The sequence below is a fragment of the Larus michahellis genome, chromosome Z (genome assembly GCF_964199755.1).
Source record: "Larus michahellis chromosome Z, bLarMic1.1, whole genome shotgun sequence".
NCBI classification, from domain to species: Eukaryota; Metazoa; Chordata; class Aves; order Charadriiformes; family Laridae; genus Larus; species Larus michahellis.
In genome coordinates this window covers 25003646-25030179 of record NC_133930.1, presented here as the reverse complement: position 1 = coordinate 25030179, position 26534 = coordinate 25003646, and the positions used below count along the sequence as shown (strand labels likewise).

Below are 26534 nucleotides of genomic sequence, written 5' to 3'. Positions count from 1 at the left end.
TCTGTGCTTACCACGGTAGCAACTGCTGTTAGTATGAAGGTTTCTGGGCACAATTTGAGCCGACAGCACTAGAGGAAATGGTCACAACCTTGAGCCGACAGCACTAGAGGAAATGGTCACAACCTTGCTGGCCTCTGCGCTGACCACACAGCACACCTCTCAGAAAATCCTCATGCAGGACCTGCCTGCCTGTGGATTTGATTCTTTGGAAGGAAAAGACAGACACGCCCCCCACCCCAAGCCCCTGGTCCTTTTATTTGAAAGAACAAACCAGAAATTTTCTAGAGTAAGTTTCTCACAAATAGAAGAATAAATAAGACATTAGAATTGAACACAGAGATGATACGAACCTAGTTCAATAGCATAAAAACTGAGATTTTATTCCAGCTCTACTCGGGGAAGCTTGAACATGCGAAATTGGCATTACAAGATGAACAAAGTTTGGCCAAGCAGAATTCTCAAGCTAGCGAGATCACAGCAGCTTCTTAGAGCCTTCCTGGTGGTGGCTACAGGAGGAACAAATCTTATTCCCAGCAGGTCTTTGTGAAGATAAGAATCAACAGAAGGTTTTCCTAGGCAGTGCTGTATTGTGGAGACAAAAAGAGACTGCACAGCCATGCGTGTCTTTTCCCCAGCCTCTCACACTACTATCAGCAAGGGGTATGTCAAAACACAGCCTGCCAAAAGCATTCAAAGCACTTGGTTAATTTTCCAAGGAGTTTCTCTAGCTCAACTCAACAAGCTAAATCCAGACTTGTCCATGTTTTAGTCTGTGATTTTGTCACAACCACGTGGAGAAAATGAATACCCTACCTCAGAGACAAAGGTGATATAGTTGAGTATGAAATGCAAGGAGCAACACAGGGATTCAAAGAAAAGCAAGCCTAACAGTAGCCTTTTTGGTAACAGTCCCTCCCTTCTCTCTGAGAAGAAAATGAATAGTGAGCGGTCACAGATGAAACCTGCTCTGTAAAGGAATTGGAGCACATGCAGCACAAACTTTTGTGCACCAGAAGAAGTGGCTGAGTAGGAGTTTAGCAAACCACGTACAAGCAGCAAGCCAAGAGAACAAGAAAAGTCACCAAACCCGAGAACGAATGCAGGTAAAAGCAAAGAACTGGCAGTGCTGCCTGCAGTGCTGCCTGCATCAAGGCCATGCCAATGATAACGGCATGCCACAAACGCAAAGCAACAACTGTATGTTACAACTCAGCCTGGCTCTGAGCCTTCTTTGTCAAAGCAAAAAGGCTGCAAGGATCACACAGTGTTTGCACCAACCAAGAATGAGGGAGACAAGATGAGGACGTGATAGCTAGCAGTCCTTGTTCTCCATGCCACCACAAGTAATCCTGGTATCTGTGAGAAAATGAAATCAGTTGTGTTTAAAACAGAGAGCACCTTCCCCTTCTGTACTGTGTGCGCACACAATGAGTTTTGCTACATTTATTGTGTCAAACTGGAAGGACAAACAGTATCGGTACAGTGCATAGAAGTTACTCAAATTCCATTATGTCCCAAGGTAAGAGCCATCAAGTCTGCGAAGAGGAGGACTAACCTTTCAGGAAGAAACAGCAGTAACTCATGCTAAAAAGGTGGTAAGGGCAGAAGAACTGTCTCAGCCCAAGAGAGAAGGCATTATGTTCAGTTTGCACAAGTGTACAAGCTTACAAGTGTACAACTTAGGCTTGCAAGCTTACAAGTGTACAACTTAGACCTTTGCACAAGCATGCTCATTGCAGGCTCAAGACAAACCATCCTTTATTGTTGTGGTTCTGAACAGAAGCCAAGTAGATTTGCAGCAGCTCTATATTCAATAAATTGGTGTGATAAATATCATATATATCATGCTGAAGCATGATATAAAGCTTACAAGGTAAGCAAGCCACAAATTAAACAGTATTTAGACGACTAATTGCACATGACTGCATGTAGTCAGTTATAGTCACCACAAGTCCCAAATATTCCTTCCAGACTTCTGACCGAAGTCACAAAAGTTAAATCAAACTATCCAAAAGCCCGAGATTAAGAAAAAATATTGTGCTGATCCTTTCTATAATCTTACTGTGTGGTGTACATCCACTTTATCGATGCATACGATCACCATTAACAGCAAGGCAATTTTAGTCCCTGACACAGGTAGCTTCATTCATGAACTCAGCTGAAAACCAGACTTACTGTATAGCCTCATAGTATAGAACCAGCCCCAACCGTACATGTAGTGCACAGTATGTGAAACGAACTGCAGTGTGAGACCTGGAAGGGAACAGCTCTTGCTTTTTTTTGAGCATCTGCTGTAGTAAACACGACTGGAAGCATACAAGGGAGTAGCCTTGGTCACAAAATATCCTCTCTTCAACCCCACTCTTAGAGAGCACAGGAACTGTGCTCTATACGTTTATACATTCAAACACTGACTGCCCATCTAACTCAATTCTACAGCTTTTGCCAGAAGGAGCTTAGAGAATTGCTACTTGTTCTACTGGAAAAGGTTTCTTTCAGGGGAAGGTATCATCTAGGCATACGCAGCATTTGACAAGAAGGAAATGGTGTTACTCTCAAAGCAGAGCTGGCAAAATACTTATTCAAGTGTCATTGCCATGCAAAGTCTATTTGTTATACCCAATAGTTAGGATACTCACTGAAAAATACAGTACCTGTTTCAGGGGCTGAGGGTTTCCAGGCTTTGAAGTCCAGTCAAAATGCTGTCCTAGCTAAGTTCAATGTACTCTTAACTGTCTCTTCCCTATTCATTTTAGCACTTTTGTACATATGCCTTTGAGGAGCAGGACTGCAGTTCTCTTAATCCCCCAGCCTGCATTCAGGATGATGATGTTTGATTACACAGACGGTAAAAACTGCTGTAACTAATGTTATTTGAAAAACATTTTCTTGACACTGTCAATTAGATCTTAGTAGGAACTTGAAGTTTAATTTTCAACTGCCACCAACCAAAATACAGAACACAGTAAGATACTGGGAGACTAGTAACTGTTCTCCCTTACAAGGCCAGCACACTTCACATTGGCTCAAGGTAGGAATAAAATGCAGTAACGCAGGAGCAAGAAGGTGGATGCTCTTCCTCTACAAGCCGCAAAGTCTTCTGTTAATACACTTGCCACATACATTAGAAAACAGAACGCTGAAAGCTGTTCACAGGTGGGAAAATGACAACGGCTCACCAGGTATCCCCGAGATCCAGTGCACAACAGGGGTGGGCATGTGGTTAAGCTGCATCAACAGCACCTACTGGCTTGTTTCTCTCCATTGCAGAAGTCTGGTTACCCAGCAGCCGCTTTGCAACACAGCCATGCTGGAAATCAGGCCACAGAGCTGAGCCCAGCATCTGCACTATGAATTGTTCAACCGCCACCGGCTGACAGGAGGGCTGGTATAGTTTTCCCAGCTGCATTTCCCTCCATCTCATTGCAATCTTGAGGCTGTGAAGGAAACAGTATTTATATGCTCTCAGACAATTTCTCCCGGAAGACTGGAGTGTGCAACAAAACCAACCCCTCAATACTTCATGTTCAATCTCTGGATCATATTGTTTTCAATATAGTGGATGTGTCCCTGGAAAGTCTTAATGCTCATTGAGAGAGCACATGCAAACTCATTTGTTATTACATTGGCATATTAACTGCAACAAAAAAGCATCCTGCCTTCCCCTTAAAATGATGCAGTTTTTTCCAACATTTATTATAGGGCTGGCAATCACACGTACATCTAAGCTGCAGGTGAGAAGGCTGTATTTGCCGTTTTCCTCCTTAGGGTGTGCATCTGTACAGAACAGCATGTGATTCAGCATAAGGGTTCTGCAAAATTAGTCTGTGTAGGTCTGTAGCCAGCAAGCACTTTTGACAGTTACTACCTCACAGCATAAGTCAAAGTAATGAGACAGTAAAACAGAGAAAGGAATCTTATTTTGCTTACAAATACTTTTATTTAGGAAAAAAAAGTAGGGTTAATAAACCTCAGTTTCAGCAAGAAAATATTAAATTCAGATTTTACATATGAAAATATTACAAAATAACCATCCAGTGACTATTACAGCGTTTTCAATGGTTCGGACTTGGGCCATTTTCATCCACCATCCATGGCAATCAAAAAATCAATTTTTTTGGTAATCCTGAAAAGTGTAAATCACATTGTTACCAAAGTAAAGGGGTTCGATTCCCTCCTCAAGGTTTTAGCATTTGTTTGATACTATTCTCGAGACACATCTACTCTGAGTTTGCTGCAGCAGCAAGTATGATGACTTTTTCCAATGAATCTATAAAAGAGTGCTAGAATCAAAGCCCACTTGAATCAGTATGTGTACTCCAAATGAGCATCAAATTCTATAGTTAAGTGTTAATTGCATTTGGGATACATGTAACTATTTCTCTGTGTTCGTATAAAAAGTTAGCCATTAATTCCACCTTTAAACCTAAGAAAGGCAAGCTATTCTATGGCTTAACCCTGTCCCACCACACATACACTCCCCATGATTTTTCTTACATGCTATCACTACCCAGCAATAAGCTGCCTGCAGGAAGTAACAGCCCTTTTAGTCTCTGCCTCATTCTTTAACTGTGTCCTTGTCAGTATCAGATGTATAGATGAGGCAGCAGTACTTTTCTGATTCTGTTCCATATCTTGTCCTCTCACTTCTTCATATGCTACTGATTTATAATGTAGGTAGAATAAGCCATAGCTACCTTCTGGGATGGATATGAAGCTTACCATGAAAGGATCCAACTGTTTCTGCCTGCCCTATAGGCAGAGGTCTCCTCTACTGACATTGAATCATACCCATGAACTTTCAACGAATGCCCAAACAATACACATTCTTAACATTAGATATGAACAGAACAGTATTTTTTTTTTTCAAACCAATGTAAGACAGTTTTGAAATCAGACAGATTCCCTATACTATGTTAACTCAAGAAAAAGTATAGTTCTGTAACTTTTATACTGTTTTGCAAACTTATGGCTCCAAAGAAATGCAGACTAATGTGACTAGAAATTGGTGTCCTGTGAAAGTAGTACTGTTTTTGATTAAACGTTTGCCAGACTGGAGAAGATGGACAATGATGTCATCATAGCATCAGTGTCTCCACGTACCTCACTGATCAGAAATAAGTGGTAGCAATAGCTAGAAATGATGCATGCTTAATACTTTTCACAGGCAGTCATCCATCTAGTTTTCCCCAGACAGTTAAGGGGCTGTTTTTTGAGAAGTACAGCTGTTGCACAGTGAGGTTTGGTGAACACGCCCCACAGGCTAGAGGGTTTTGTTCTTATGGAAAAGAAGCACTTATGGAAATGGCATATATTATTTCTCCTGGCAGCCAGCCCCCAATGCCAATATTTGATAAGAGGGCACCCATCAGGAATTACTCAGTCCATTCTTGTAAGTTCCAGAGTGCTACTTCAACACGGCTGAGGGAAAGAGAATGTACCGTGCAAAATGCAAGCGCAGGCCAGGCTAAGAATTTCAGGGATGCAACTCACTGTTCTTTGAAATTACTCTTGCACATTTCCACCCTCAATAGCAATAAAAACATACCATGCTTCAAATTTTATTTAAACAAAGACTGTAGAATTGTTCTTCCAAACCAATATTAAAATTTTAACTTTAGATGATAATGCCATGTAAAAGGATGTCAAATCCAGGGTAGCAGATTTGCTAGCTCTAACATCGTCTCTCTCTAATGTTGGTTGGCCTGAGGGAATCTACCTTTGAGACCCTCAGGTTCCGTAGCCCAGCTAAGACAACAACAGACCATAATGGATTTTCTGATGTGCTTCAAGAAGCACTTAGTGGAAGTGATACTGCTTTTTATACTGATACTCAAATGCCTCAAAAAGTAATGCTGACATCCTAAATGCCTTAGTTATAGCCCATCTCAAAACTCATGGCATTCAACACATCTGATTTCCTCTTGCTGAAGATGAGACACTTGGAAAGACATTAAAGTAATTAGTGTTCTAGCTTGACGCAGCTCTGAAAACTTTGCTTATTGTTAAATGCAAGACTTCAAATGGTTAAGTCGCAGGACTGAAGAAAGCATTTCTTCCTCTTTGCTGTCCTTTAGTTAACAGGCATATTTTAGGGCATTTATTACAAAACACTACTCACAGACTCTCACATAGTGTTGCAAAACGAGCTAAAAAGCTTAAATTAATTACCTAAGCTATGGTAAATTGAGAAGTTCGCAAATCTCAGTTGACTCATGGTACGATGGTCAGCAGAGAGCATGCAAATAGTCCACTAATTAAATTTTTCTTTGAGAACAGAATCTTAAGCTAATTTAATTTGAAACGGACTAAGAAACAGTAAGTCAAAGTGCCTAAAAAGTAAGTTAAACTCTAATAATGTAGCTGTCTCTCCGAATTCAAGAGGAAATGCACTTCCATGGAGGCATTTCCATTCCAAAAAGGTATCACTCTTGTATCAAAACAGTCTTGTACTGGAAGTAAGAAAAAGCTGATGCTGACCTGACAGCTGCTATCTAGCATATTCCAGCTGTTAAGATCAACTCCAAGTTTAAGAACCAGTATTTCCCTCTGTACTGGAAGGTCTGAGTAATTTAGTGTCAGATATAGGTCTCGAGTCCTCAGAGCTTTTCTTGCCGTGAAGATATGAAGTACATGCTACTGTTTGGGGAAGACTGGAGGCTTCATTTAGAAGTTAGAACACAGAAGGAAGTCATTCCCACCCTAAAGCATTTATCCTAAAACATAAATCGTTACAGGGCTTCAGCTGGTGCTGGTACCCAGGGACATAGTCCATTCAGAGAGTTTTTGTTCTGAACACCGTAAGTATCACGTTCTCCCTGAGCACATAGCTCCTGTTTTAAAACAGATTAAACATTAAGAGGTTACCTTGATCTATTCCTTCTGTTCTTTTCCTTTTTACATTTAAAAGTGCATTTTGTTGCTCCTTTACAACTTCTGCGGGACAATTGGGTCTTGGCAGCTGATTTCCTGGAGTGGGTCCTGGTCGGTTGCTGAAATACTTCTGTTTCAATGCCTTAATGATAACAGAAGAAAAATAACCAAGTGTCAGAACACCACCTATACAGAGGTTATAATGAAATAAAGCACTTGCATTTGTGACTTCAAAACTGCTTGGGCACTTTTATACTAGAAGGTGGCCTTGGGGAAAATCAAGGTCTTGTGTTCTGAACGACTACCACAGCACTTCAGTTTGTAAGCGACAATTGTGTACTGGTATTTTTAACTAGTGTTCAGACATCCTAACAAAACTCTAGACTAAGTCTTCTGCAGGAGGTCTTGTACAAACAGCAAGTTTCTAGCTCTGAAGAGTTTACATTCTGAATAGATAGACGAGACAAGAGGATAAAGAAGAAAGTAGGAATGAATAAAAGAGTATCTCTGAAGTCTTGTTCAGATCCAGGACCTGGACACCATCTATTTTTCTACCTTTTGCAACAAGTCTTTCCCCAAAATTTCTTTAACTATGCTGTTTCTACACTGTAAGAAAAATGTAGTTTGAATTACAGCAGAAGACAAACACAAAGGAGCAGGGTTAATTTTGTGTAGTGGAATTTCATACTCTAGTTTAAATTTTAGGAATTTCACAGCTTCCATAAACTGTGGTTAAGGAAAAGAGCCTAAGCTGTCTCTTATGCTTATGTCAGTTATGTGATATTCAATGCCATCTATAAATCAAGCCAATACAGTAAGCACAAGCTGTTTCCTGCCTTAAACTGTGACATTGTCAATAAAAATGCTACACACAAAAAAAAGTCATATATATTCAAGTCACCATCCTACAATATGAGCTGTAAAATTACTTCATCCATACAAACTAGTACAGAAAGTGTTCCAAGGCTAGCAGAACTAATTATGTGGAAACTTATATTGAAATTTCTTAAAGATGGTGACAAAAAAACCAAACCTGAATGTGCTCTGAAAAGGCCTTCTAGTAAAAAGATACATAACACATGCACTAATCTTCTGGATTGGCATCTGCCTTGTCTAATAAGAAATGAGGGAGCATTGGCCTTAAGGGGACAGCCCTGTTTCTTGCATGCTTCCCTAGCAGTGTAAAGTAACAGAAAGAGTTTTGAAACTGCAAACTGCTGTATCTTCTTCACAACAGAAATAAATATTCTGAACCAGAACATTCTGCAAGATTTTCAGAGTCATCCATTTCTCCCCATCAAGGAATAGTGAAATTAAGATCAGTTTTACCCGATTATAATGGAAGAGGATGTTCAAATCAGAACAGTGGTTTAAATCACCACAGAATTTCATGTTAAAAAAAGAATCAAAAAAGTTTAAATGAAATTGAAGAAGAGACTGGATGAATTAAGGATGAAAACCTTTCAAAACCAGGAAACGATATGCCATATTAAAACTTAAGTTTCAAGCTTTAAGTGACTGAATTTTGAATTTCAAATACAAAGACTGTCTGAAGGCTGTGACTCATACACCTTGTAGCTGTTTACCTTTGCTCTAAATTGGGGAGGGAGATGATCAGTCAGCACTGTTTTTGCCTTTCAGAGTTCTCTCTATATAATACTAGAAAAATGTTTCTAGTATTTCATAGACAGAGCTATATGACCTTGAATTTTAAACGTGGCTTCAAAACACATTTATCTGATATTAACAGCAGGTTAATGAACATTAGGACATAATGCAAGTGTACTATACCTGAGTAGCTGTAACCCTTGTACAAGGATTGAAAATGAACAAGCCTTGCAGAAGATTGAGCAAATCATCACCAGCTGCGCTAAAGATATGCTGAAGTGGCATTCCAGGGAAAGACTTAAATGCGACATAATCTGGAAGACTGGTCATACCCTACAAAGGCAAAAATGGCATGTATGTTTTTCAACTTAGAAAGAGTTCAGCTTTTCACAGAAAGGGAACTTTGTATGGCTGTCTTTCAGCAGAAGAAAATTATGTTTCGAAAGACCCTGCTAACACTTGGTCACTGATATGGTACACAGGATCATTACCTGCCCCAACCCTGTAGTGGGTGCCCTATTTGGTTGTTTTGCCCTGCCCACAGACACCAGATTGTCTGATGGAGGGAACTACCTGTTCCCTTTTTCCTAGCTACTTTAGCGAAATTCACAAACACAAAACCAGGAAAGTTATTCTGCCTGTTCCTCTTTGCTCACAATCTCAGAAATACTGAGCACCGTTTGAATGCAGCCAAAGCCCAAGCTGTCTCCTTACAAAACGGGTTAGCTCAAGCCCAGCAGGATACTCAGCCTATGTTGGTTTACAAGACTCTACCCACAGCCTGTGTTAAAAGTGTGCAGGCTTGCATGGAGAAATTAAAGCACTTCACGGTTCCCCTGGTGGCAGCACCCGCCTGAGAAACTTGACCACCAGCTGGAAGCTACAGAAAAGGGAGTTTCTGCAATAAAAATACATAAAGCTTTATATATTGACCAAGAAGACTGGGAAGGAAATATTTGGTCTGATTTGGAATCAAACAATGACACATCAAATTCTTGAAGCCCAGACTTATGAATCCCATCAATTATTGAAACTGAGTAATGGAGGCATTGGAAATGGCATTGGAAAATGAGCTAATGGAAACATCACAAGTATTTCTACACACCCTTTCACAAACATACACCTAGCCAAATTAAGCAAGCACTATCAGAAATCTGTTACTGTGGATTACTTAGCCTGGCTTGCAAGTAGGAGGTGGGATACCATACAAATTTCAGAATCAAAAGCCCAGATCCTCACTTTAGGGTCTGGAATCTGACTACAAATTCCAGCAAAAAATATAGACTGTGTTTTGGTCATCAACAGCTTATGTTGACAGAGGAGGACTGAGGACCCTAGCTGTTCCCTGGCCAATCTCACAAATTTAGAATTGAGCATAGCTAGGTGGGTTATCAATCATGCTTTAGATGCCCCTGCGGAGATGAAGACCTATGGGGACATCATCTTACTGAGACATGGTGGTGTTTACTAATCAAAAACGGTCCCCTCAAAGGACATTTAAGTCAACAGGCACTGGCCTTACAGGTACACCCAGCCCCACATAGTCCCTGCTATTACAAAAGGTAGTTTTTGCACTGTTTATCTTCATGTCTCCCTGAAGATGCAGCTAATGTTACCACCAAACCCTGCTGTGCTCATGTAAGTTTAAAAAAGCTCCCTAGGCATGTTGAAACACGGGAGGCCTTCCTGGCATTCCTGAACAGGCAATACACAGGGTTCCAGCATCAGTGTTACTGCCTCTTGCCAACCTCCTGCATTGTGCCACACATGCTGCCATCAGAGCTAAAGGCCCAAGTGCCCCTCCTGCCATTCCATCAGCTGGAGCCTGGAAACACCAGCCTTGCACTACCCAAAATTATTAGAGGTCCAGTTAGCCCCACAGGGTGCTTGTCAGAAGCCGCAAGTCCCTCTGAGGTGCTATGGAAGGTGTAGCTTACATGGACTTCCAACCTAGTAGTAAATGTCGCACCATCAACGATAAATTGTATTTGCGTTGCCTCATTGATACTGGTGCTCAAATTTTTGTCATCCATAGATCACACACTGGAGGGGACCACTTCCCTTACACTGCAGTAGTCTGCATGTTCACAGGACCACCCACAGTTCTTCCTGCAGTCACAGTGAAGTATGACTTCCCTAATAGATGTTTTGCATCGTATTTTTCATTACATCCTTCACAACATTCCTTTCCCTGAAGGATGAGCTCAATCCACTGACACTCAACATTGGGTTCCTGGTATTGCCATCATCACTGATGGAGCCTAACCTTCAAGCCCCAAGCATTGTATTCTCACCCACTTCACCTTTCCCATAGCTACCAATGATCACTCAGATCTGCCTATTAAAGTCCATCCTATCACCACACAACAGGAGGGTGCCTGGTTTACTCAACCCATGGCTGAGGTTAGGCGGAATGACTGAGCAGATGCCACTGCTGCAATCTGGGGGGTGGAAGTGGTAGTGGACGGTGACACTCATGATAAACTGATTGCAACCCAACAGTAGCAGATGAAACTGTGGAAACCTTAGCCCAAACCTGCAACTTGGAATGCAGAACCACCATTGTCGTTCACTGATTACACGAGCACTGGAGTTATCCCACTGTTAAAGCTTCAACCCAGCACATTTGGTGACTGTGCCCTGCTTAAGGTAGCATCCAAGCACCACTCACACAAAGGAAACACAGCACAGAGGGAGACGAGAGGTGGGATGTGATGACTGGTTAGCAAGTCCAGAGATCGATTCCACAACTCAACTACAAGAGAGGATGGTCTGATCAGGGAATTCAGGACTCCTTGTGTCTGTCAGCAGGTCCAAGTCACTCATCAGAAGTTAGGCCTTGCTTCCTGTCAGTCTGCCTGATAACCAGGGTTAGGTAGGTCATCATGTGCCCTGATGCTAAGTTTGGCCTGGTATTAGTGAATTACTGAATACTAGTGAATACCAGTGAATTACTGGTATTAGTGAATTTATTAGTGAATTACTGAATTTACTGTCATCTCAACAGAAATGATTGTGCTACTAATTTGTGTTTGTTACAGTACAGTTACTCTGAGATAAGTTGTTTATCCCTAAAGCTGTTGATCTGGTGTTTCTTACTGTATCCCAAACTATAACTTACCCAGGCCAACTTAAGTCCCTACAAATTGCTCCTACTTCTGAAAGTGATTAAAGCCTTTCAAGTTAAAGCAGACTAACTAATCAAGCATCTCAAGAACATTAAGCAACAACCATAATTTCACACTAATAGCCATGGGAAACTGGATACAAACAGAAAGGAAACCAGGAAGATTTATTACCGTTGCTTAATGCTAACACCATTGCTATACTGATCAGAGATTTGCCAACAGACACAATAAATTTCACCTACTTATCCTCCGCTTTGTGAGACCAGGCAGCTGCCTTCTGAAAATGTACTCAAGTATTCTGTTGTACCCTTTAATTTCATTTCAAAAGCTGAAATAGAGAGTATCAAGTAAAACTAATGTCAGTTTGTTAAACGAAGAGACTCACAGGCCACTGTTCTTCCGTTGGAGTGCCCAGCGTTTCAAATATCCGTGTCAGCTGGTCAAGATCAGAGTCTCCAGGCAAAAAAGGAACCTGGAAGAAGGGAGCAGCACTTGGTAGAATCAGCTTCTGAACTTTAATTCTAGGAAGGAGCTCTGAGCTATCCCTCATAATTGCAGGGCTAAATATCTTTGTATACCAGCTGCCCACAAAGAGGTACACTGAATATTTGAGGCTGTCTAGTAATGTCCAAACAGATTCTGAAGGTGTCTTGCAACTCAGGCTGGATATCACTGACTTGATAGCAGAGCTAAACGTAAGATTAAACCACCACATTAACATAAAATAACACAAAAAAGGAAAGATTTTACATCTCAGTTGACAGTTTAAAGTCTGTTGGTCACAGTGATATTTCTATCATCTGCTCCCTGCAGTTAGGTTTTATATATATTCAAGACATTTAAAGTCTATTGTAACTGCATTACACAAGCAGCAGTTAGAGTGATGGAATGAGATCACAGCATGAGGACGAGTAGTGACCCACTAGGACAGAAACTGCCTAATCAGTGTCATGTCTCATTTAAACTAGGTAGAAGACAGAAAGGGGGATATTTGCCCGGTTCAAGCTGTAGCTTGCGCATCAGGAACACAGTGCAATAAAAAGGGACTTTGTGACCAAAGCAAAATTATGAAGAATTAGAGGCAGCATTTAACTAAGTAGGACAGAAAGACTGTAGTGAACATCCCTGAACATTTAGTACATGGCAGCATACTAAGTTTTCATGTCATGAAAGCCCCTTGAACATAAACTGCTTTTGTGAGGCTCGCTGAAGTTGCACTGTCCCTCAACCCAGTACATTCAGGAAGAAAAAGGACAGATGCATTTAAAATTATCACAGTGATTAAACTGAACCATAACTCATTTTCTGCTTTGTGAAAAACGAAAGAATCAACGGAATTCAGTAATTTATTTGCTTTCTGACTTTCCTTGAGTTTATCCAACTTTAGCAGGTTTAATGCCTATTTACACATCACTAGCGCTGCTTAAACAGCAAGTGTACGTTTCCATTTCTGAACTGCCAGCCAAATGGTACCAGTACACCTGTTTGTGTGATAAACCAAGGCAAAGGATTTCTTTCAAGGTGTTTTCAGACAAACCAGTTCCCCAATCTGGTTCACCACATGGCCACACAAACATTTAAAGTACAGTGCAAAAACCAAAGAGAAGCCACTTACTCATGGACAATAAATTATACTGCAGGCTATTTCATGCTTTCAGCTGTGTCTGTGCACCTACCCTCCACTCCCCACCTCACGCTTTCATGTCCTCTGCAAAGAGCTGCATAATAAATGGTCTACTTCTGTGTAACATACTTAAGGATCTGTGTACTATGCTCAGGAGTGGCATAGGATTAGCATGATGTTAACTTTCACCTTAATTCCAGTATTGTCAACTAATCACAGCTTAGAACATCAGTCTTCTGCTCATTACAAATAAACCCACAGTTGAGGTATGGGTGATAGTTTTTATAATTATTGGGGAAAAATGTAGAATATTGCCTGTATCTATGATGTCCCATTTCTTGAAGGATAGCAAATGAAAACCAACAGAAGCCTGGGTGAAAGGGTAACACTCAGAGGACTGGAGGAGTTAGTTATCTACTCAACCTTCCCCAAGGCAAGACTGTGACAGCTTGTTGCAATATTTTTATCCAGATGCTTTTAAAGACTTCCAATGATTGCGATGCTTATAGAACCTCAGTCTATTCCAAAACTTCACTTTCCTTAAAGTTAGCAAGCTTTTGGAAGCTTTTCCCCCCTCCTCTTCTTTCTTTCCTAAATAGCCTAACTGGCTTCACCTGCTGCTGTTAGCAGAAGAGAGAAAGTCCACATACAGAGTTGTGATGCACTGAAGAGAAATACAAAATGCTTACACTTGAAGACTTACCCTGAGGAGCAATTCAGCTAAAATACAACCAACAGCCCACATATCGACACCAACACCATACATTCTAGCACCAAACAATAGTTCTGGGGCTCGGTACCACCTGAAAAGAAAACACATTTTGGGAAAACCACCTGCCTTTGGTCAGGTCAAGTGCTGTATACTGTAGCCATACAAGAACTACAAAGAAGATACTGCTCCTGCCTATATATTTTTCAGACACTGAAGAGCTGTACTCTACCCTGCAAAGTGTTTTAAGAAAGACTGAACAAAATTGTGCATTCCTCACCACAGTGTCACATAAAACCACAAATTAACTACAGTTTCAACTGAGACGATTAACAAGCAACAGAACAGCAGATGTGCAAAGGAAAAAGTATAACATGCAGATTTGCATGTTATAAACCAAAATTTTCTTTAAACTCTATGTTGAAGAAATTACAAAGAATTCCTTCCAGCTTCCAAAAAACTCCATACCAACATGCCCAAGTACAGAGACTAGTTTTATGCAAAATGAATCTTGACAACAGTTGTTTAACAGCTGCTTCCATTGCCGAAGAATAATCAAGTTCCATGCAATGATCTTATACATGCTGCATTTCAATCTACCATACCATTTATGCCTTTTAAATAAAGGTGTTAGAACAAACCAACTTAGCCTGAGTAGTTTTAGCATTACAGCAGACAAAAGGAAATACCTTGCGCATTTTAGAGTCCTGCTTTTTAAAACATACCTTAAATAAGCATGGCATAAATAACATTAAGAAATATTGTAATTGGCTCAAGCTTTTGTTTTGTAGTAGATAATGCAACTAGCTACAAAAAAAGATTCTAGGTTTCATGATTAGCAGACAGCAACAGCTGTCTTAACTCTTAAAGCCAGGCTTATAGGCAGATACGTGTTATTTCCATCTGTTTCAAAAGAGTATCACATCCCAGAAAAACCACCATGGATGCGTATACTAGCAGTTCTTACAGAGACTTCACTAAACAATGCCTTCTTCTTGCATTTCCTTTATGAGGATCTTGCTGATACAGCCATATCACATGAGCTAGATGCCAAACTTTGAATAGATTGATTTGATACATTTCAAGAGACACTGCAAAACAGCTACAGGATCTCTATATAAGAAACAAAACAGAATGTCTTACCTTGTTACTACTTGGTGTGTATAAACTCTATTTGGGCTTCCAAAAGATTTTGCCAAGCCGAAGTCAGCCAATTTTAAAACCCCATTTTCATCTAACAACAAATTATTTGGTTTAAGATCCTGTCAGTACAGAAAGCAAAGAATGAATCTCGTCAGTGTTGATAAAAACAGACATATAATGAACCTCCTGGTAGGTGTGCCATAACAGTATTCAAAAATGTAGGCTTTTGATTCTATTGCAAGTCCACATTGTGAGGAAAAAAATGAAAAAAAAAAACCCAAGGAAATCAAGTATTTCATTGTACATGAAAATCGTAGTGAAACACATCCATTTGAATATCATCATACTTAAGCTGCAGCATTTAAAAAAAACCCTGCCTCTTGGTAGTTTTTAGCTTTGCTGCAGGAACAGCAGTAATGTCTTAACTGCATAATTGCCAAATGAATAATTAAAAAAATCTTGCAAATGTTTGAAATAACTAGAAATCATGGAAGTGATACAGTTTAATACAGTGACAGTGTTTTGTGGGTTGACCTCCGGCCAGCAGCAAAGCACCCACACAGACATTTACTTACTCTGTTCTCATCCCACCTCACCCCCACCTCAGCAGGACAGGGGAGAAAGCAAGAGCAGCAAAAGCAAGACAACTCTGGGAGCAATATAAAGGCAGTTTAACAGCTGAAGGAAGGAGGAAAAAAAACCCAAACAAGCAGGCAATGCAATGGAAATTATTCACCACCTTCCACAAGCAGACTGATGCCCAGCCAGTCTCTGAACAACAGCCACCTGGGAAGCCAAAAAACACCCTTCTTCCTCTACGCCAGATTTTATTCCTGAGCATATTATTACATGGCATGCAATATCCCTCTGGGCAACTTGGATCAGCTGTCCCAGCCGTGTCCCCCTCCCAACTTCTCACCCACCCCCAAGCCTGCCCACTGGGGTGAGGGCAGAGCAGGGGAAAAAGAGACAGCCTTGACAGTGCCCATACACTGTTCAGCAACAGCGGAAAACATCGGTTTGTTATGAACACTGTTTTAGACACAAATCCAAAACACGGCACCATATGGGCTGTCGTGAACAAAGTTTAAACCATCCCAGCCAGACCCAGTTCAAAGTGCTGATCAAAATCACATGTACCTTGTGACATGTTTATATAAATATCTAAATTATAACCACATCAGTAATTCTTAACATTCCTGGTACTGCTATTGTCTCTCTAAAGACGTTGTCTGTCTGGACTTTGGTAAGGCCTTTGACAGCGTCCCCCACAGCATTCTCCTGGAGAAGCTGGCGAATCATGGCACAGACAAGTGTACTCTTCGCTGGGTTAAAAACTGGCTGGATGGCCGTGCCCAGAGAGTTGTGATTAATGGGGTGAAATCCTCTTGGCAGCCGGTCACTAGTGGTGTCCCTCAGGGCTCAGTTTTGAGGCCAGTTTTGTTTAATATCTTTATCAATGATCTGGATGAGGGGATTGAGTGCACCCTCAGTAAGTTTGCAGATGACACCAAACTAGGTGGGACTGTTGATCTGCTTGAGGGTGGGAAGGCTCTACAGAGGGACCTGGACAGGCTGGATTGATGGGCCAAGGCCAACTGTATGAGGTTTAATAAGGCCAAGTCCCGGGTCCTGCATTTCGGTCACAACAACCCCAAGCAACGCTGCAGGCTTGGGGAAGAGTGGCTGGAAAGCTGCCCAGCAGAAAAGGACCTGGGGGTGCTGGTGGACGGCCGGCTTAACATGAGCCAGCAGTGTGCCCAGGTGGCCAAGAAGGCCAACAGCATTCTGGCTTGTATCAGGAATAGCGTGGCCAGCAGGAGCAGGGAAGTGATCGTGCCTCTGTACTCGGCACTGGTCAGACCTCACCTCGAGTACTGTGTTCAGTTCTGGGCCCCTCTGTACAAGAGGGACATTGAAGTGCTGGAGCGTGTCCAGAGGAGAGCTCCCAGGCTGGTGAGGGCTCTGGAGACCAGGTCATATGAGGAGAGGCTGAGGGAGCTGGGCATGTGTAGCTTGGAGAAGAGGAGGCTGAGGGGAGACCTCATTGCCCTCTACAACTACCTGAAAGGAGGCTGTAGAGAGGTGGGCGTTGGCCTCTTCTCCCAAGTGAATAATGACAGGAGCAGAGGAAATGGTCTGAAGCTGCGGCAAGGGAGATTTAGATTAGATATTAGGAAGAATTACTTTACTGAAAGAGTGGTCAGGCACTGGAACAGCCTGCCCAGGGAGGCGGTTGAGTCACCATCCCTAGAGGTATTTAAGAAACATCTAGATGTGGCACTTCAGGGCATGCTCTAGTGGCAGAGATTGTAGGTTGTTTGGTTGGACTCAATGATCTCAAAGGTCCTTTCCAACCATGAAGATTCTACGGTTCTAAAACAGCTAGCACAAATGCTTATGGACTAAAAACATCCGAACTTCAAAACTATCTTTATTAGACTTTAGACTCAAATTCTATCAATGTGACTTTTGTTATAGCATAAAGGCTGTCAATTAGTACATGCTTACCCTATGTAGAATCCAGTGCTGATGTAAATATTCTAATCCTTGAAGCGTCATCAACATATATGCCTTGATGTGAGATTGTGTCAACACAATACTGGTATCCTTTATAATAACCTGTGAAGTGTTACAGTGATAGTCAACCTTCCCATGCAAGTTTAACTTACTTTCATTCTTTCAGTTTAAAAGTTATTTCAACAGTTAAGACAAAGTTTGAATTGGCAGTCACATATTCTCTACTGTCCTCACCCTTTTTCCAGAAAAATACATCTACTGTGCAGATTAGAAATTGAAGTGGGGAGTCCAGATGATCTACATGAACTTTGCAAAACCAGCAAATGAGAAAATGGAGGGGAGGAAACGAGTTTATTATTTTATCTCAGTTCCAGGCTGATAGTCAAACTTACAAGACAAAGATGTAGACATAAAAATGATATATGTGTCAGTAAACTTGAAACTTACTCCTTCTTTCTCTGTGCAACCTACACATCTAACCTTTGTAAATGCAAGTTTCCTCTTCTATTCCCAAGAAGACCAAGAGGTACGGCCACTTTACTATATTTTAACAAATCCACTTATGTTTTCTACATTCTTTGATTTTTAACATTAAAATTCTATGCAAACACCCTGTTTGAAAGTTTTCAACACTACTGCCCAAAACTTCCTTTTTAATATCGCTGTCCTGCTGAGTAACAACCTTTCCTAAGCTTTGAGTTGTTTGAGACTTACAAACTAGCTGCCTAAGACTACACAAAATTTAAGTATGCAGCATGTGCCCGATCACAACAAGCTACAGTCCCAGATGGTGGCCTGAGTGATACCACAGTACAGTTAAATGCTCTGTATACCACAGCATTATGTAGTACAAGAGTATTTAATTCTTCTTTGTACACTGTATCTTCTTCAGCTCTAAATGTTGCATGGTTACTAAGTAAACAGAATGAATCCTCTAGAAAGTCTGCTTATTACTTTATCTTCTATTAGCAAAAAAAAAGATCTAACATTTTCAGTCATGCATTCATCTAGGTTTCAGCAAGAGTGTCAGTGTTTTAATATTTTAAATGCTAGCCACAGTTCTTAACAGGATACGTGCAATGAGCTATCTTAACAGCTACATTAGTTTCAGTCCAGAGTAGGGGTACTGTGTGCACATACAGATCTGGCATGAATTGACATCTAGCACAGCCTTCCAAAACGAAGAATCTTGCATCAGAATATCTCAAAGATTTTGGCAAACTGACTTAAGGTCTTGGAGAATGAAACATCTGGAAGATGCTGATTTGCAAGTACTTAGCATTGTTAGATTTCAAATAATGGCTCAAGTGTGTGTGATTTTATTAGCAGCTCATCAGCTCATCACTTGGCATACTTTAGTATCACACTTGAACATGTTTGATGATATGATGCTTAATAATTGCACTCTGAGATGCTGATCTATGACAGAGGCTCTATGCCCTGACTGCAGTCCCAGAAAACTGACATGGTAAACATTATCTGTTTCTTGAGTATCATGCTGACAAGCTTTTAAAAGCAAAGACATTATCAGCTGAGACCTCACAAAATTTGACAAATTATTCAAACTACTTTTAAGACATGATCTTAACCAACTAACATGATGAAAGTCACCTTTCTAATATGGGAAAACGTAAGCCTGTTAAAGTAGTATTTTTCAAAAAGCATTTGAAGATACTGAAATAAGAAGTCTTTTAAAAAAAACCTTACCTCGAGATCCGTTTCCATAAAATCAAATACCAAGCTAATATTGGACTTGTGCCCAAATGCATCTAGAAGCTGTAAAACAAAATACATTATGATGAAACATACTCTCATACTTCCAGTTTTCTAAAATTCTGCACCATTGTAGTCTGTGTGTGGATTTTCAGTTCACTGAACTAGTTTAAGTTTTTCACCTTGCAATACAAAAATTCTTACTAGTTCTTAACTCAGTCTCCAAAAAAAATCCCCATTAAGCATGGTAATAACATTTCACACAATTTCCACTCCTTCTTAGAGTTAGGGGAAAAAAAAGTGAAAGAATTAACTTTACCGTGTTAGCTACAACAGACAGCCTAACACACACCTTGTCCTCTCCCCAAACTTTGCTGTTCTACAAAACTCCTACCCTTTCTTAAGCCCAGAGTAAGTTTTCCCATGGATTCAGTAAGGATGCAGTATTTAGAAATTCTAAGCACTAGGCTTACTAACTTCCTTTCAAAGATATTCTTAGGCATGTATTCATCTTTGTAGCAAGCTTTCTAGGATAAAAAAAAACACCAACTTTTTGGGAGAACATGCAACAGGTCCTTTCTTAAGATGAAGCTGTATAACGACAGAATCAGTTTCTAATTTGAAAGAACACACGCATGATGTCGAGCAAGAACAACGTATCATCTATCCTCATGATCAGCAAGGTATGCTCTCCATGGTGTGGCTCATTCCTTACTGCCTCAGTAGGACAACCATGTGAATTACACAATTGCAAGACAGCTGTTTGTATAATTCATAACAGCAGTGACTGTGCTCATGCTCTTCCCCTGCAGAAACCATGGTAACAGGAGATATTATGCAGGTGAGCCTATGGGCTTGGCCACTTTTTGTAACTCACACTGCTTACACTTCCAGTATCAACAACAGTTTTATCAGGACTGCTAAGAGGGGTACAACCTGCTTATGGACCTGCTGATCATGAATTGGTCTAATTTCTTCTTGAACTGCTGATGCTATCTGCTTCTACGATGCCTGTGGCAACAAATTCAAGAAATTAACTACACACTGTGTCAAGCAGTACAATTTCCACACACACCCTTCCCCTGATGCAAATACGTTTTAAACACATCTCCTGTTTCTAGTACTGTGGAGTTTTGCAAGTATCAGTTCTGCATGCACTTCACCTGCCACCTCAGTTTTGTAGACCTCCCCATTCCCAGCCTTTTCCTCTCCAGAATGAGGAACCCCAGATTTTTTCATAAAGATACTTCATCCCTTTGTCATTTTAGTTGTCTTTCTCTGCACATCCTCTCACTTTGATAGCTAAAGCAACCACTTTGAAAGTAAATTCATAATCCAGAAGAGAACCATATATCTCACTCTGAAAAAGTTAAATAAAATATCTGGAAAATTCATATTAGGTCTAATATTTATAGCAGAATTTCAAATTATCACTAATAGCTAATTTTAAAATATCTTTAGCTCCAGCTGGGTATCTATAGCTGCAAGTCCACCTAAATGCAGCTAAAAAGATACAAGTTTTGCTCCTGTCAAAAGAGGTTTTAGATAGCACGCTAAAACCTCATAAGCCACATGAATCCCACTTTACCATTGCTTAAAAAGGCTGCTTTTGGCTCTCACCAGTTCCACGTGAAGCAAACAATGAGGTAAATTAAGCACTGCACTCTTTGCAAGTCTACCAGAGACATGCAAAAATCATCCAAATTTCCACAATTCTCACCACCATTAACATCCACATAGCCCCAGGCTAGAAAGTAAGAGGATTTCAAAAGAAACTACTTAGCCTTTGTTATTGAAGTAGGTATTTGCTGTTACAATTGCTTTACTGCCCATTTGGGGCTGGAAAAAATAGCTCAAATAAAATTAAGTAGCATCTCCATGACGCAACTAATTCTAAATTGCAGTTTGAATGTGTACCAAAAGTATTTGACGACTGACTCTAGAAGTGGTGTTCATTTTACTTACACCAATAATATTCGTATGGCTTAGTTCCTGCAACAATTTTATCTCCCTGAGGGCTGTTCTGTTGATTCCTACAGTGAAAAAAAAAGTATAAGAGACAGAACAAGATTAAAAATTTTGGATTAAGCTACAAAGAAACCTCTCATTCTGCTCCTCGTTCATTATTTACTACCACAAACTACTTTCTGACCACTCAACAATTTGCTAAATAATAAGTACAATACCATAGACGTACTTGCTGCAGAATAAAAGTGGACACACACTTTCTTCCACAGCAAATAAATTCTACACCACAGTAATCCGTTTTAGATTATGAAGCAACGTGTCGCTCTTTCAGCAAGAAGGGAAAGTCTGAGCAAAAGTCTAGAGAAAAAAACCTACCTTTTTCAGGGTATTGTAAGCCTTGGTTTTACTTTAAAGAAGAGTCACATCTTGCAAATACCAGTTCTTCGATGTGGTGCACTTCCAGGAGTGGGTACCCTGACAAACCTCAGAAATACCTCTCTTTTTGACATAGCATTATTTAATAAAGCAAGGCACTTACATTTTCGTATATTCATACTGCGGCCTAAAAGGTACAGTGGCCAGAACCTGCTCACCTTTGCTTGAATCCCTTAATAGCCAGATTTTATAGAGGAAGAGACAGGGGGAGGATGGTGCACTTTGGTAGTCACACTGACTGCATGGCATCAAACCATGATTCCTGTGGGGTAACAATTCCTCCTTCAAAAATGCTGGTATGCATGGTTTGTATGAAAACTGTCTGGCAAGCAAATGCTCCTGTGGTATGTTGCGCAGGAAGTTTCAGGGGTGCAAGAACTGAAAAAACAAGTGTTCTCCCAAAACCTGGGATGTGGTTCAACACGTAAGACTCTAGCAGAGGTTTGATCAAAGCTCCATGGATTATTTTACACTCCTGCTTAGCCTATTTTAATTACCGATTTTAGAATCAAGCTGACAATGGCTGCTTTCACGCGGGCAAAGCCTTTGATTCAAAAAAAGTACACCAGGTTATCAGATGCCACAAAGAAAACAGACATGATCATCATTTTTAATAACATCTTTGAACTATAGCTAGACATTGTATAGGCCAAGAGTAATGACTGTCCTTAAAAGATGTTACTCCACCGAAAGCCAGATGGATCATGACTCTCTGGCAGTCAGCTCAACTGCAAGACTCAGGGATGACTGCTCGGTTTCTCTTTAAAAACTCTTCCCTTAGAATGGGGAGTTGAGAGCAAAGATTCTTCAGCAGAAAGTTGGTAACCTGATGCAGGATCCCTGAAGTGTAGCAGCCTACACACATACAAAATTCTACTGCACTACACAGGTGTAAGAGAAGACCAGGATTATTAGATTTTTACTTGCAATATCCATGCCTAAAGGCATATGGCTGGTCAGAGCACATGATCAAAAAACGCTGCTCTGTGGACTTAGTTTCCCAATATAAAACAAACCCACCCAGAGACAAGAGATTCAAGGTCTTGTTTTTATTAACTTTTGTCCCAGCATAGATTACAAAAATAGGAAAAAGTAAATATCTGAAAACAGAGACAAATACTCTCACCCATCTTAAATATTTAAGGCACAGAGATGCGTCAATACAAAAAGGTATTCCAAACACGGTGCTGTAAACATTATTATTGTATGCTATATTCATGTCTGTATTCCACTAAAATCAACAACCTAGCCACTTATATACCCATATTTAGGCATAAACTATGCATGCAGATACCTCTGCTGCTTTTTTTCTGCCCCTGCAGTTTGGGAAGCAATCCTCTCACGCACAGCTTTACACTAAAAGAGTTGAGCTCATTTTTCTCAGCCTAGTTATGGTGTGGAAAATAAGCATACCAATTTACAAAAACAAAGCAAACAAAACACAGCTGCTACAGCATGAATTTGTTTTGAAACTCACCATCTTTAGCTTCTGATCTATGTCCCAGTTTAATCTGAAAAGAAATGTTTCATATTATATAAGGTTAAACCATCTGCCCCAACAGTAGGGGGTATATTCTTTAGTATTACTCTTCTACAACAGAATGAGTTTCAGTACCATTAAGTGCTGTACCAGCTAGGGTTGAGGTTGTTTTGGGGTTATTTTCCCCTTAAAAAAAAATAATTGTCTCAACAACATTAGCTTTTATAACTGCTTAAAAACAGTCATGACAGCACTGAAAACAGACGTACTGCAAACTGGCAGCATAAAATGCTTTGTAGCCACAAAGCTTTATTATACCACTAACGAGGTTCTCCCCAAGGAGGAATGAGGGCAAAGTAATTGACAGTCATCTTAGAATGATTCTAGTAAAATCTCCATACTCTGTAAATTGGGCTGCCTTAAAGTCCTTCTATCCCAGTCATCTACTGCCCTGAAATTTTCAAGTCCAAAGTCTTGCCACTGATATTTCCAGATTTTAAAAGTTAAGAAAATATTCTGATACAAACAAGAATTCATTTCACAACAGCAACCATAGGGGAAAAGTATTATAATACTAAAAGGGCTTAGTGTAGCAAACAAACTTACTTACTATTGATATGGTTCAACTAGTCTAGTAAAGTAGGCCCTTTAACTAACCAAAGCACTGTAAAATGCATTTTTCACCCCTCAAAAAGCACAGCTAATCACCTATTTTTAATACAAAAACTTCCTGCAATCTCTTCAAGCAGTGAAGCGAAACACTTTCTGACAATATTGACATTTTCAACGTTTGTATTCACATAGGTAAGTTCCAGATTTAAGATCAGTTTTGTCAAAAAAACTACCACAAATTCTGAAGAACTTAATCAAGAGTAACTTTTCTGGACTGAAGGAAACGGGCCACAGCAGGAGGAAAGATTAAAAAAAAGCCACTATCAAGGACTAATCATGTTTGTAAATGTGTTTTTTAAAAAAATAAATCTGTTTAACAGATAACTGAAATGTCATGTTATAGACCCGTCAGAAACTCAGAAATGTAAGACTGAAGCTAGTGTCTCTTCTTGGGGAGAGGTGGGGATGATGCATGTATCAACTGATAAAGACAGATTAACTAGATAATAAACAAAATGCCCTAGGAAAAAAAAAAGAAACATCTACTCTCCCACTACCCATTAAGTAGGTAAAAAAAAATAATAATTAAAGTCATTAGACAGGTCAAGAGCAGCCAGACACTTGAACGGGAAAACATCCCGACACTCACCTTTTTAATAGCCACGATTTGGTTGGTGTTCTTATCCCTCGCTTTATAGACGGTAGCAAACTGCGGAGAAAGAGAACAGAGACAGAGGCCTGGGTGACCGCCGGGGCAGCGCCGGCCGCCCAGGCGGCTCCTCAGCCCGGCAAGCCGACCGACCTGCGCCCCCCCCCACACCCCCACCCCAGGAGGCGGCCACGGAGCTCCCGCCGCGGGGCCGTTGCTGGGGGAGAGCCGGACGGTCCCCTCGACACCCCCCTCGCCCTTTAACAGCCGCGCCTCCCCGCCCGGTAAGGCGAGACGGGCCCGGGCCCGGGCCCGGCCGCCGGCACCCGCAGGGCCCCTCCGGTCACAAGCGGGCCCTCAGCGGGGCCGCCCATCCGCCCCAACGGCCGCTGACCTGTCCCTCCCCCAAGAAGTCGAGCTTCTCGTATCGCTTGGCGCGGGCCCGCGCGTCCGTGGCCATGACTGCCGCCGCCACCGGGGCCGGGCCGCGCCGGGGGAGACGCACAGCCGGCGACGGGGCTTTAACACCGCCGCGCCGCTTCCGGCCCGCCGGCCGCGCCCCGCCCCGCGCCCCGCCCCGCCCCGCGCCCCGCCCCCTGCACGCGCGGCCGGCGGCGCCTCGCGAGAGCCGCCTTCGAGCCCCGTCCGCGGCGGGGGGCGGAGCGCGGAGGCTGCAAACGGGGACTGGGCGGCGGCGTCGGGCTGGGAACTGATCGGCTGGAGAGAGGGCGTCGCGGTAATCGGCCACGGATGTCCGTCTGCTGGAACAGCCAGCGGTTTACATCGCCCCGGAAGAACCCACCGCCAGCTCTGGCGGAGGAAAGCCATGGAGCCGTTGGAGCGCGACCAGAGGAGGCCACAGAAATGATCAGAGGCTGGAGCACCTCTGCTGTGGGGAAAGGGCTGATGAGTTGAAGGCGTTCAGCCTGGAGAGAAGGCTCCAGGGAGACCTTATAGCGGCTTTCCAGTACCTAAAGGAGACCTGCAGGAGACATGGGACAGGCTTTTTACTAGGGCCTGTTGTGACAAGACCAGGGGTAATGGTTTAAAACTAAAAGAGGGTAGATTTAGACTAGATAAAAGGAAGAAATTTTTACAGTGAGGGTGGTGAAACACTGGCACAGGTTTCCCAGAGAGGTGGTAGGTGCCCCATCCCTGGAAACATTCAAGGTCAGGTTGGACGGGGCTCTGAGCAACTTGATCTAGTTGGAGATGTCCCTGCTTGCTGCAGGGAGGCTGGGCTAGATGACCCTTAAAGGCCCCTTCTAACCAAAACCGTTCTATGATAACCTGTTTTTATTTTGCTCCCAACCTTGGATCTGACAGTCAGGGAAAATGGCTGCTACACAACCGCCCAATGGAAGGTGGGCACAACAACAAAGTCTTGATTTGAGAATACCTGTGTCCTTTTGCTGCCTGTAAAATCATTCACAGAATCACAGAATGGTAGGGGCTGGAAGGGACCTCTGGAGATCATCTAGTCCAACCCCCTGCCAGAGCAGGGTCACCTCGAGCAGGTTGCACAGGAACGCGTCCAGGCGGGTTCTGAATGTCTCCAGAGACGGAGACTCCACCACCTCTCTGGGCAGCCTGTGCCAGTGCTCTGCCACCCTCAAAGTGAAGAAGTGCCTCATGTTTAGGTGGAACTTCCTATGCTCAAGTTTGTGCCCGTCACCCCTTGTCCTATTGCTGGGCAGCACTGAAAAGAGCCTGGCCCCATCCTCCTGACACCCACCCTTTAAGTGTTTATAAGTGTTGATAAGGTCCCCCCTCAGCCGTCTCTTTTCCAGACTGAAGACACAAAAGTCCCTCAGCCTTTCTTCATAAGAGAGGTGTTCCAGTCCCCTAATCATCTTGGTAACTCTCTGCTGCACCCTCTCCAGCAGTTCCCTGTCCTTCTTGAACCGGGGAGCCCACAGCTGGACACAGTACTCCGGTGCGGCCTCACCAAGGCAGAGTAGAGGGGGAGGATGACCTCCCTCGACCTGCTGGCCACACTCTTCTTGATGCACCCCAGGATGCCATTGGCCTTCTTGGCCACAAGGGCACATTGCTGGCTCATGGTCATCCTG

The 26534-nt window shown here is 41.9% G+C and overlaps 1 protein-coding gene across 7 annotated transcripts; it reads right to left on the bottom strand.

The window, feature by feature from the left end:
- Positions 1-356: 356 nt before the first annotated feature.
- On the bottom strand, positions 357-25033 carry CDK7 (cyclin dependent kinase 7). Of its 7 annotated transcripts, XR_012584876.1 has the most exons (13): positions 24857-25030; positions 24463-24522; positions 23199-23232; positions 21284-21351; positions 19313-19381; positions 17597-17707; positions 15086-15204; positions 13937-14036; positions 11995-12081; positions 8665-8814; positions 6868-7015; positions 3180-3437; positions 357-1356 (listed from the first exon to the last, which is right to left on the bottom strand). XR_012584876.1 is itself a non-coding variant. In XM_074569548.1 (12 exons), the coding sequence occupies exons 1-12, from the start codon at positions 24920-24922 to the stop codon at positions 3421-3423; spliced, it is 1029 nt and encodes a 342-aa protein (XP_074425649.1). In that variant the 5' UTR covers positions 24923-25030; the 3' UTR covers positions 1430-3420. The 7 variants fall into 7 exon arrangements, 6 of the variants coding, with proteins under 6 accessions (XP_074425649.1, XP_074425652.1, XP_074425654.1 ...); XM_074569548.1 differs by lacking the exon at positions 357-1356 and having other exon boundaries at positions 1430-3437; XM_074569547.1 differs by lacking the exons at positions 357-1356; positions 3180-3437 and adding an exon at positions 3918-4126 and having other exon boundaries at positions 24857-25033.
- Positions 25034-26534: the final 1501 nt, after the last annotated feature.